Source organism: Coturnix japonica, chromosome 3 (assembly GCF_054131305.1).
Source record: "Coturnix japonica strain WE chromosome 3, WE-NBRP24, whole genome shotgun sequence".
Taxonomy (NCBI): domain Eukaryota; kingdom Metazoa; phylum Chordata; class Aves; order Galliformes; family Phasianidae; genus Coturnix; species Coturnix japonica.
The window spans coordinates 99,802,319-99,814,736 of NC_140665.1; the positions used below are offsets into that span (position 1 = coordinate 99,802,319).

Sequence of the window (12,418 nt, forward strand, 5' to 3'; positions counted from 1 at the left end):
CAAAGCCTGAACTCTGTTCATGAGGGTGGGCAGTGATAGGACAAGGGGGAATGGTGTTAAACTGAGACAGGGGAGGTTTAGGTTGGATCTTAGGAGGAAGTTTTTCACCCAGAGGGTGGTGACGCACTGGAACAGGTTGCCCAAGGAGGCTGTGGATGCCCCATCCCTGCAGGCATTCAAGGCCAGGCTGGATGTGGCTCTGGGCAGCCTGGGCTGCTGGTTGGTGACCCTGCACATAGCAGGGGGTTGGAACTGGATGAGCACTGGGGTCCTTTTCAACCCCTGGCCATTCTATGAGAATCATGCAAAAGGTCTCATCTTTTCCCTTAGAAACCTTTTTATTTTTCCCAGCTGAGCCCCAGGGATGGCAGCAGGGCAAGTGTTGTCCCAAGTGACGGTCTCCAGTCGCACTGATATCGTAGAAACAGTAAACTAATTTATTAATCCTTTTGCTATGTACAAGTTTAATGGAGAAACCTTCATATGAAACAATTAAAAAGAACAGGGAGAGGGTTGAGTTTTGTTGGCGGTGATGGTGGGGTTTTTTTGCTGTGTTTTGTTGAACGGGTTTTTGGTTTGGTTTGGTTGTTTTCTTTTTGCAGGGGTATTTATTGTTATCATTATTACCATTATTGTTTTGTACAAAGGGTGAGACCCGGGCTCCGGCAGTAGGACGGCAGCAGGGACACGATACATGCCGAGGGGACGCGACAGAAACACACGCTGCGATGCTGAGCAAAGAAGTCAACCCCGGAGTCCATAGAAAACCTCAGGGAAAGCACTCAAAAAATAGTAATTACCAAAAAAAATAATGATAATGATATATATATATATATATATATATATATATGTTTTAAATGAAAAGAAACAAAACCCAACACCAACACCATTTCCAGGTGCTTTCTGCCCAGCTCTGGGTGCTGGGTCATGCTCTGGTCCCTTTTTGGGAACCAAACCCCAAATGCTGGGGGTAAAATCCTGGGGGGAGCCCCGAGGGGGCACACAATGCTGGGAGGGGATGCCCAAAAGCCACTTGGGAGGGGGAATAAAACAAAATGTTTTCAATCACCTTTTTCCCACGTTGGACGTTCCCAATGGCCAAGCAGGGCGCAAACTTTACCAAAATCCCTTTTTTTTGTTGTTTTTTTTTCTCCCCCCCCCTAATCCCCGCAGTCCTCTGCCCCATTCCCCACCCCACGACTCCTCACTCCGGTGATGGCCTCATCCTTTCCCATCCTGGCTTAAATTGCACCCGGTTGGCTGCTCTTGAGAAGGGAGAAAAATGATTTCAGGACGCATGAGAGTCTGAAGCGCTTTGGGGTCCGTCAGAGAGAGGTTGGAGGCTGCTTGGGTGGACAGGAGCAGGGTTTAATTTTGCCTGTGCCTGGCGGAAGGTGCTGGGATGCGGTGCCGGAACGCTACAAAAACAATAAGAAAAACAAAAAACAAAACAGAAAAAATAAAAATAACAATAATAAAATAATAATAATAATTTTTTAAAAAAAAGAAAAAAAAAGAATAATAATAATTGCAGCTGAGAGCAGTGCAAGAGAGGGGGCCGGGTTGCTCAGTCCCGGGATGCTCTGCTCCAAGATGCTGTGCTCCGGGATGCTCTGCCCCGGGATGCTCTGCCCTGGGGAGCTGCAGTGCTGCGGAGGAATCCCCTGGTTTAGGGAGATGCTTTGCAGCAAAAATAAAAGCCAACCAACCAACCAAATAAACAAAAAATAGGAAAAAAAAAAAAGTAAAAAGAGAAAAAAAAAAGGGAGGGAGGGGTATAAAAGTTTGGGGTTGGGGGCTCGGAGCATCCCGGCACTGTTTCCTGGGGCCGAGGGGATGCTCCCCGCTCACCACTGGGCTCTGCCAATGTGATGCTTTTGGGGAAGATTCATCTCATTTATAGAAGCAACAGGTTTGGTTTTATTTGACCTTTTCTTTCTGATGTTTTGTGGCTTTTTTTAATAGGAGGAGGGGGCCAAAACATCCTGCATGCTTTTATGGTGTTAGGGACGAAACCCTTTTGCCTAACATTGTAATGTAACCTATGGCAAAGGGATATTTCTGGGGTGTCACTGAGGTAGTGACTCACAGCCTAGGCTTGGGGCTTGGTGTTTCCAAGCCATTATTTTTTTGCCTTCTGTTTTTGATGTGCACCCATTGGGAATGGAAAACACAGCACTGGAGCATCCCAAGAACCAGCATCGCCACTCAGTGGGGCAAAATTGGCATTTCTTGGGCAAAATGTGCCAACTGAAAAAGCAGAAGGGGTAAAGGACGGATGGGGGCTGAGGGGTAAAATTATGGTATTTTGAGACTACAATGGAAAACAAAACCAAAAACAAAAAACAAGCAGCCATCGCTTCCTGGAGAAACCCTTCCTAATGGAGGTTTTGGGGTTGGGGCAATGGATTGACATTTTTGGCCATGGCGCGCGTGTCCGTGGCGCAGTGCCGCGGGGCCGACTAGATCTCGTTGTGCTCGCTGAGGTCGCCGGCCATGTCGTACTCACTGGAGCGGGGTGACATGCCCAGGTACTGCTTCAGGAACTCGCTAAACCTCTTCTGGTTGTTCCACTTCCGCGCCGACTTGCGCACCCCGATGAAACCCCCGTATCGCTTCTGCACCCCACGGGCCGCTGGCCACGAGCCACGTGTCTCCCGTGGGAAGCCGCCACCGAGCCGCCGGGAAATGTCCTCGTCCTGCGATGGGAAAGCGCCCGGCGCCATCCCAGCACCTCCATCTTCGGCGTCCCGGCGCCGCAGCAGCTCGCTTACCTGCAGCGGGCTGGCCACCGCCTCGGCTGGCTCCATGGCACCGAGGACACCGGTGGCACCTGGACGCGGTGCAGACCGGATGCTGGTGGCACACATCTCCCAGGTGGCCCGTGGCACGGCTTCACCTTCGCACTCCAGGATGCAGACCTGTGTCGGGAAATGGGGGGACAGCTTTCAGATCATTGAATCCCAAAGTGGTTCAGGTTCAAAGAGACTTTGAGGTCCCACCCATTCCCAACCATAGGGACTCCTGCCATAGACCAGGTGTCCAAAAACCCAGTCCAGCCCAGCCTCGGGTGCTGCCAGTGATGGAGCACCCACAGCCTGTTCCAGTGCCTCACCACCCTCATCATGAAGAATTTATTCCTTGTACCTCATCTAAACCTTTACTCTTTCAGTTTAATCTATCATCTCTTGGATTGTTGGGCTTCTCTCTACCTCTAGCCCAACAACATGCTGGAAGATACCATAGAAAGGCATCAGGGGCACATCAGTTCTTACCAGTCACTATTTGGTCCCAAATTCAGTGTTTCAACCATCCCCAGGCTCACAGAAGTAATGAAGATGCTGGAGAACTGCCTTTTGAACCTACATCATCCCTCACACTCCTTCCCCACTGCCATCCACACTCCCACCTCCCCCTGCTGGGTGCTGTGGGATTCTTCAGCCAGGCATGAGCCCCAAAGGGCACCATGGGATGGTGGATGTGGGAATGGACCTCTGGAGAGCTTTTCCAGCATGGGCACCCCAGGTAGGTTGGCGTTATCTCCAAGGATGGAAACCACAATTACTCAGCATGTGGCCATCTCACAACAAAACCACGTTCTCTCTTGTTCTGGATTCTTGTACTCTCACTCCAGTCCATTCCATCTCTGTAGTGATGAAGAAAGGTCTCACCAGTGCTGAGCTGTCTTAGGACAGAAGTCACAAGAAGCCAGACGTCCCGCTACAGAGAGTGATCAGGTTGGTTAAGCATGATTTACCCTTCGTAAATCCACACTGGCTGCTCCCAGTGACCTTCTTGTCATTTGTGTGCTCGGAAAAGGATGACATTCTCTGCCATCTGCCCCAGGATTGCTGTGAGGCCAACCAGCCCTTGACTTCCCAGATGTTAAGAGTGAGTTAGCCCTTCCCTCAGTCGTTAGGGTCACCACATCCCTTCCAAGGCCACCCAAAGTGACCTGACCATGTCATTGGATTTCCTCAGCACCCACATCCCATCCCTTCCCAAGAGCCAACTGGGGAAACCACCCCGGAGAAACCATCAAGGAGAAGGTCCTTGGAGAGCCAAACTCAATAAATATCCCAAGAAGCTGGAGATCCCAGGAGGGGGGCCTTCTCTTCCCTTTTCCTGCAGTGGTTCCATCTCAGTGTTTTCTTCATAGTGGGTTCCTTGAGTCTCTTGATGCCAACATGGAGAATCCTATGTCTGAAACATGCTGGCATGCATCTCACAGCTTCCAGGTTAGGCCATCTGCAAGGCAAATCATTGGCAGAACCATTCTTTGCCATGGGTTCATTGACTTCCGTGGGTGAGAGATCCTGTAAATCCCAACACGGGATCTGAGAGCTACAGCTCAAGCATCTGACCGTGCAGAAATTCACAATGTCCATTCCTGATGCCAGCCAGGCTCTTCAGATAAAAAAAAAAGAATTGTCCCCAGGTGACTCAGGTCTTGAAAGCCATCAGCAGTCTTATCACCCATTCACAACACAGACCCATAAGCATCCCGGGGTCCTCAGCCATTGCCCCGCTGCCTTAATTCATAAGGAAACATCTTCTGATGTGGCCAGCTCATGGTGTTTGGGGCATCCTTGGCAAACGATGCCCAATGCTCCTCCATGTTCAGTGAATAAAGAAACTGATGAGGCTCTTTCCAAACTTCAGTTTGCATTAGTGGTGCCACTGTGGCTTGGCACGGCCCGTCCGTGGCTCTGGGGACCAGGACGCAGGCTGATCATCCACATCTTGAAGACCTGGTTCCTGGATGGTGCAGGCATGCCAGGCTCTCCTCTTCCTTTCCTGAAGTCACAGCTCTGCAGCCCTTGGAAAACTACTTGGACATTTCCATTTGATGCTTCCAAATTTTAGGGCCAAACACAGGGTGGTACACCCCAAATCTTGCCCCCACTGCAACAGTAGCAAAACTGATACTGGGTCGGTTGTGACATCCCCACCAAATGTCTGATCCCCACTGGTTCTAAGACATTTCCCAGCCCCAGGGGCTTCCCCTGTCACAGTAAGCCGTGATTTATCACTGCGGTGCTGCTAACAAATAGCCGGTCAATGCTTCCCTGTGGGTGGAGGGGAATGGGAAGGAAAGAAATGCTCCTGGCCAGAGTCCGGCCACGGCTCAGCGGAGGGGAAAGGAAAGCATTACAGGCAGGAATGGGCTGATTCATCCCTTTGCAGTGTGAAATTTCCTCCGTCACCACGTCTCCCACAGGCTCGGCAGCCCCGCAGATCTCTACCTGCCCCAGATATTACATCTCACCACTCATCTGCAGCCCCAGTGGGGCACAGTGCTGGTCCTGATGGGGCACACAGGTTTTGAGTGGCCTTTGGGCTGCTGGCATCTCTGGCAGGGGCATGCAATGGGGTTGCCAGGAGGGCATGTTGCAGGTCGTGGACCCTCCCCAGTTAGGTCAGCTCCATCCCATAGCCATCACAGCCTTGTTGCCATCACTTCCAGCAGCTCCCCAAGCCAATCTGGGGACAATTTGGTAGACTTTGATGGTGTGCCAACCATTGCCACGTGCATCCATCCCCTCAATGTGCCCAAAAAGAAGAGACAAGGACAGCAGCACCCTCGAGGCTCCTCACTGCCCCACATCTCCCCATGCCCTACCACTATAGCACCCCAAACCCCAGAGGGGGTGTGGGGGCACTTACAAGAAGGTCGAAGCCATCGTGGTAGAAGTGGCGGTCGCAGCGCAGGCAGTCCCCCCGGCAGTCACTCCGTGCCCGGGCAAAGAGGCAGAGAAGTAGCAGGTCCCAGAGCACGGCCCTCATGGTGACAACGGCGGGGCTGCAGCCAGAGACAAAAGCTGTGAGCCCCAGCACTGCTCCTAAATGGGTTGGAGCAACGCTCAGCCCTCACCATAATGGGAATGAGCCTCCCTCCCACCCCCAGCTCCATTTTCCCAGGCTATCTCGTGACACGAGTACCAGCAGAGCTTAATTTAGCAGGTGGACATGGTGAGGTGTCACGTCTCAGGCTGTCCCCAAACAGGATGTCTGTGTGCCAGCAGTGAGGCTGAGGACACGGGGACAGCAAAGTTGCCCTTGGTGGCACCTTGATCCCTTCATGCAAAACATGTCCTGGGCAAGGAGACGGGCAAGATGTCTAAAGCCTTCTACAAGCTCCACCAGCAGACCAGAAATCCTCATTTCCTTCTAAAACTGTGATTTCCAGTCTTCAGCCACCATTCTGATGGGCATCCAGGAACCACACATCCAGCTTTGCCCATCGCGGGCAAAGAAGACCTCAGTGGTGACAGCAATGGCTTTGTGACCTGTGCTCCATCAGCATGTTGGGGCACTCTGGGGGGGATTTGAAGGTGGGTTTGCTTTTGTGGGTAGGGCTCAGGGCTCATGTTTTCCACCAGGGTGGGGGCATCATGCAATAGAAGCACTGGGGATTCTGCACGGTGTCACGGTCACCTTCGAGCTCAGTGACACAGAGCCCCGCGGAGCTGCTTGTCATTTGCTAGAGGGAAAGCTGATAAGGAGTCAGAATTAAGGCTTAATCTTCGCCGAGTCTCATTAAAACTGGCTGGCGGCGTGAGTCAGAGGATTGGCAGGAAGCTCCCGGGAGAGGACAACACCCCCCCTAAAAAAACCACTGCAAAACCCCAATATCTCCACAATGCCCCCAAAGGAGGTGTCCCAGTATACCTGGGAGGGCTGGAGTGCAGAGACTGGGGGAATTACTGGATGGCCAACTGGAAGATGCTATGGGGCAGGCAGGATGTGAGCCCCAGCATGAGGGGTGGCACCGCATATCGATGCCCCCTGAAAATGCAATCAGCCCATCTGAAGTGGGGCACCTGCCTGGTTCTGGGGGGATGGAGGGATGCAGAATCCTCTAAAATGTTACTGTGAGCCCCACAGCCCTGGGGTACGCCAGTATCAAATAGAATTATCCTCATTAATAACAGCGTTGGGGTAAAAAGGAGGGATTTGGGTGGAAATACAGCCTGTGGTTCAGATAGCGGCAGGGTCTGGCTCTGACATCAATAACCAGGGAGGAGAGGAGGAGGAGGATGGGCAGCAGGTGCTGCTGTGATGCACTTTCATTCATTCGATTTGGGCTGATTGGGTTTTTTTTTTTCTGCAGAGTGTGAGCTTTGGGCTGAAATCAGCTGAAACAGGGCAGCTCAGGGATGCTGAACCCTGTGTTCCCTGGGAATGTTCTCATTAGGGTTAGGGTCTGTCCCACCACGTGGGGAACAAGCACTGTTCCCAGAGCTCAGCCAGCCCCAATGATTGCTCTGTTTCCTCCTAAATCCCACTATTTCCAGCAGAATGCAAGGCCCGACCTGGAGGCACGGAGCTGCTTCCAGCACGAAACCCCACTATTATCCAACACTATCCCCCACTGGCACGGGTAAAACACTTCCCCTCCTGCTCTCCTCCAGCATAAAAATAATATGAAGTTGCCACCAGCAAAAGGAAAAGGCGAAGGGGAAGGCAACGCTGCCAGCGCGCCCCAAATCTTTGTGCCAGTGGCTTGGGGGGGATTGGAAGCAGCCCCCCCTGCTTCCCCGGTGCTCGTCGGAAAAACAAGCGCTTCCTTTTGTTGAGTCCCTCCATCAGGTAATTGGCCATAATTGGCCAAAATTACAGACTGCGTCGAGATGATCAACACAGATGGGGCAGCGATGGAGCGATTGAGAGGTAAAAGCTTTGGGCAGAGGGCTGCTCCCTGCGCCCGTCCCCATTCATTCCTGCTTTCTGTTGGGGACGGCAAGAATATAAAGGGGGAAAAAAAAAACAAAACGAAAACCCAACCATTTTCCTCCCTTTTGTGCTTTGTCAGAGGAGGGAGCGATGCCTCCTGCTCCAGGCACCTCCCGGCGCATCCCGCGGTGCTGAAGTTGTGAAGTTCCCTATCCCTTTTGTCCTGGATATCAACCCCCTCCCCCCAAAAAAAGAGAAAAACACCAAAAAGGGGTAATTTGGGGTTTGGTAATCCTGTGGTTTCTCCCTTCAGGCCATCGGTGCAGGGATGGAGACACAGAAGCCGGGTGCTTTGTGCCAGATCAAACCCCAAACCCTTTGCATCTCACCTGCCACCCCGCTGCCTCACCGCGCATCGGGCTCCTGTTGCGTTCCTCATCCAGTTTGGGTCCAAAAAGGGATATTTGGGGGAAGGTGAAACTTTTTTGCAGGTGCTCGCCTGGACAAGCATCGTGCATTTGGCTTTGTGGGGAGATATTTCTCTTTAACCCTTGCTGAGGAATGGGAATACGGGATGAATCGAAGCCTCGCCGGTGATGCTTGGGATAAAAAACCCAGCAAATAATAATAAAAAAGCAACAAAAAAAAAAGCAAAAAAAAAAGAAAAAGAAAGCCAATTCCCTCCTCCCCCCTCCCTGATCCACTGCAAACCGAAGCCCATCTCCTACCTGCAGTGTGCTGTCAGCTGCTGGCTCCTCTGCTCTGTGCCTCCTCCGGCGCCGGTGCCTCGGTGGTATATATAGACGGTGTGCACACCCGTCCCCACACCTCCTGCCCGGCCCCCAGCACGTGGGCTGAGCCCACCCCCGGGGGCTGAGGCAGCACTGACAGCTGGGGACAGGGGACGTGTGTCCCCCCCTTTGTGCCCCTCTGTGCTGTGAACCGGTTCCCATCAGTGGGGTGTCCTCCGGCATCGCATTTGGGTGCGTGAATATGGGGTGGCTGTGTTACCCCCAGATCCCTTTCTGCCAGACCTCAGTGCAGTGCCCTCGAGCAGCATGGGGAGAAGATTTTGGGGGAGGTTATGGGGCTGGGGGGGCTCAGCCATGAGTTGCGAAGCTGGAGCATCCACTGAGCATTGGGGGGCACCCACCGCCATAATTTCTTTTAGGGCATAACAGGTTTAAAATGTTGCTTTTTTTATTTTTCACTGATGCAGCCCCAGGATCGGGATGGGAGTCCCGCTACCCCAAAACACCTCTGGGTGGGTGGGGGTAGTGGGGGTACAGGGGCTCATCAGGTTTGTTGCTCCAGTGTGGCTAATGAGTGTGACCAGCATCGATGGCGGGCAAGAGGATGGGGCAGCTCAACGGACATGGGGGGGAAATTACAACTTTTCATTTGGAAAGGGAGGGGATCTCTTCCCTTGCCCCAAAATGGGGTGGATCTGTGGCCCATTGGGTCCATCCCAAAGGTGTGTCCCAGTGCTCCCACCTCAGGGGCACGGCCGCCTCCAGCCCTTTCCCACACCAAGCAGCACTGCCTCTTTTTTCCCATCTAAGTGACCCCATGGATCACCCTGCTTGAAGCCACCAGGCATTTTGCACCACCCCAAGCATCCTGCATGACCCCAAGAAGCCTTCAGCACCCCAAGTATCCTATACTGCCCCAAGCATACTTCATCACCTTGAGCATCCTGTATTACCCTGATCATCCTTCACTGCCCCAAGCATCCCACACCACCAAAGCATCCTGCACTTCTCTAAGAATCCATCATTGCCCCAAGCATCCTTCATGACCACAAGAATTCTTCATGACCACAAGAATCCTTCATCACCCCGAGCATCCTTCATCACCTCGAGCATCCTATACCATTCTGAGCATCCTGCATGGCCCCAAGCATCCTTCACTGCCCCGAGCATCCTTCACCACCCCACACTGGCAATTCAATAATCAAATCCGCAGCACCACTGAGATCATATCTCAGTAATTCCCCCTAACAACTCCCTTGGAAGGGCTGCATAGCAGAGCAAAACGGCTCCTTTTGTTTTTGCTTTGGCTCCGAAACAGCGCGCTTAATGTCCTGCCTGAGACCTCTGCTCTGTGCAAGCTCTGGCAGGCATCAGAAGCCAGAAACCTATGGAACTGCTGAAAAGTGGCAGAGGGGGGGAGCTGGGGGAGAAGCACTCCTCACTGCTTTTGTGGCAGAGAGCTGATTTATTTATTAATGTCCCTATTGCTCAGACTTCCTTCAACCATCCAGGTTGCTGTTGTTTTTGATGAAGGGGTTTTTTCACCAAACCAAGGTGGAGGGAAGGGGATGGCAAGGGGGCAGGCACCTTGTCCCCTCTGGGGGGCATTTTACAGTGGATTTCCCCCAGAGGAATCACCATAGCCTGGTGAGAGGGAATTACCTCCAAGGCTGGGTTTTAACCTAGTGATTTGGATAGGGCTGAGCTGGTAGCAAAGGACATCGGGTGAGGATGCTCGTGGTCTTGCTAATTAACTTGGGGGGAGGGGGTAGATGATTGGTGGGAGGGGTTGCCATCACACTAATTGGGAATAACGCCCATTTTGTGGCATTTCCAGGTCTAGAATCTAAATCCCATGAGAGGGAGTAGGTTTAGGATTTGGAGAGGATTCATCCCTTTTGCAGAATGAGGGCAGAATTAAAGCTCATGGTTTCCATCCTTTTGGGAGTGTGACACCTGGTAGGGTGAGGATGAACCTGATGAAGGATCCTCACACTCCCATGGGCACCATTTGTCCTCTCATCCAAACATGAGAAGAGCCAACCATTGGGTTTCCATTGCTTCAGTGAGCTCAGGGAGGGCTCTGAGGGGCTGTGATGGGGATGGGAGAAACAACAGAACATCACCATCCAATGACATGCATTTGGATTGGTCCTGTTCTTAGCATGGCTTGGACTAGAGCTCCTCAGAAGATCTCATCCCACCTTCCCATGACTTCCTGAGCAAAGCAGGGGAGAAGGCAGCAGGGACCTGAAATGGGCTAAGAGGACATTTCTTGAACATACAAACATATATATGACCATACATAACACATAAACAAATAAGCTGGGGTTTGTTTCAGCCCCAGGAGATACAGGATGTGGCCATCTCCACAGGTGGATGGGGTGGCTCTTGGATGGTGGGGAGGCTGAAGAAATTTGTGACACCCCACCAGAAACCCTCCACCGATGTCCATTCTGCTTTGTGGGTTGACCTGGAGTCTCCATCCGTCCTCCAGTGCTGGTTTCAGGGTCTCAAAACATCAACCCTATATAAGCAACAAAGACAAATGACGTCTTCAGAAACCATTCTGTTTACTCTTCAGGGTTATTTTTACCCACAAACTTATGTGCACAATCATCACAGCCCTTCCTCTTAGTTACTCCATACCTCATCCCATCATCCCTAAACCCCCCAGCCACCACTGGCGCACACTCAGTGGGACCGACAAGGATTTGTGTCATCTTACTCCAAACTGCATTTTATGGAAAGCACAATTACACTCATTTAGCTGTCGCTCAAAGCGTGCAGCAGCTACTTATTAGCTGCAGCCCATCACCTCCTGCCCACGAGGATGCCAGTGCTGGGATTTGGGTTTGGGGATGGATGGACGGATGGGCGCGGGTTGCCGCTCTTCATTCATCTCCATTGGGAGGGCTGCAGCTGGTTTTTGGCTCTGGTGTTTGAGACAACAAAGAGACAAGGGGAGGATGGAGGATGCTAAAGAAATCCCATTTTCAAGGGGAAAAAATATAAAGCTGACACTAATTGTGCTTCAACACATGGCACATCGTCCCTTGTATGTCCCCTCCATGCCAACAGTGGGTCACCATGCTGGAGATAGGATTGAGCCTGGGATGAACAGAAGATGCTGGCTCGTAAGAACCATATGATGAATTTTTGGTTAATAGCTCTCAAATTTATGCAAATCTCTACCAGTGCTTCAGGGTAGGGAGGACATTTTGTAGGGGAGGACTTCAGGAGGTGCTGTGGTGAGCATGGGCCCACATACACACACACATGCATGGGTTCAGAGCCCAAAAAATGCTCAAATTCATCCTGGAGCTTCTCTGTTTATGCTCAAACTCTGGTTCAGGTTCCAAAAACCCCACAAATACAGCTCAAAATTGCCCTGTTTATTCTCAAACTCTGTGGACAGCACCCAAAGGACCAGGATAGGGGGGTGTCAGAGCCACCTCCTCATTTGTTCCCCTGCATCGAGCTCCTTCCCATGAAACTAATCATCAGCCCCAAAATTCCCACAGCTTTTTTGCAATCATAAATGAAGAAGCATTTCCCGCAGTGTTGAGGACCATGACTTGTCCCTGGGGCTGTGGCAGGATATGGGGTCAGGATCAGGTTGTCAAGGCACAGACAATGCATTCCCCAATGGATAAATAACCAGAAAGGATTTCTCTGCTCACTACGAAACAAAATTGCTCATCCCACTCATTGCCACTCTCCTCATCCCACCCAGTTCTATCCCAAGGGCCACGAAACCCCAAACCCCGATGCTGGCACGTTGTGCTTTCTAAAAGCAAAACTGCTACATCACTGTCGTCGTTGCACATAAAACCTCTGAGTCACCAGAAGGATGTGCAGCGTGTTTTAATAGAGTCCAAACTGCCCTGGTGGGTTCAGTGCTTAACAATCCCTCAGCTGGGATTTGACTTCAGTTATCTTTATTTATTTAGCTCGCTGCGTTAAAATAGAGGCAGAGAATTGTTTGA

The 12,418-nt window shown here is 51.6% G+C and overlaps 1 protein-coding gene across 2 annotated transcripts; it reads right to left on the reverse strand.

Annotated features, from left to right (window-relative positions):
- Positions 1 to 416: 416 nt before the first annotated feature.
- PNOC (prepronociceptin) lies at positions 417 to 8,539 on the reverse strand. 2 transcript variants are annotated; one of them, XM_015859892.3, is made up of 4 exons: positions 8,406 to 8,539; positions 5,668 to 5,803; positions 2,510 to 2,921; positions 417 to 1,418 (listed from the first exon to the last, which is right to left on the reverse strand). In XM_015859892.3, the coding sequence occupies exons 2-4, from the start codon at positions 5,785 to 5,787 to the stop codon at positions 1,369 to 1,371; spliced, it is 582 nt and encodes a 193-aa protein (XP_015715378.1). In that variant the 5' UTR covers positions 5,788 to 5,803; positions 8,406 to 8,539; the 3' UTR covers positions 417 to 1,368. The 2 variants fall into 2 exon arrangements, with proteins under 2 accessions (XP_015715378.1, XP_085398404.1); XM_085542278.1 differs by having other exon boundaries at positions 5,668 to 5,843; positions 8,406 to 8,458.
- Between the last annotated feature and the right edge of the window lie 3,879 nt (positions 8,540 to 12,418).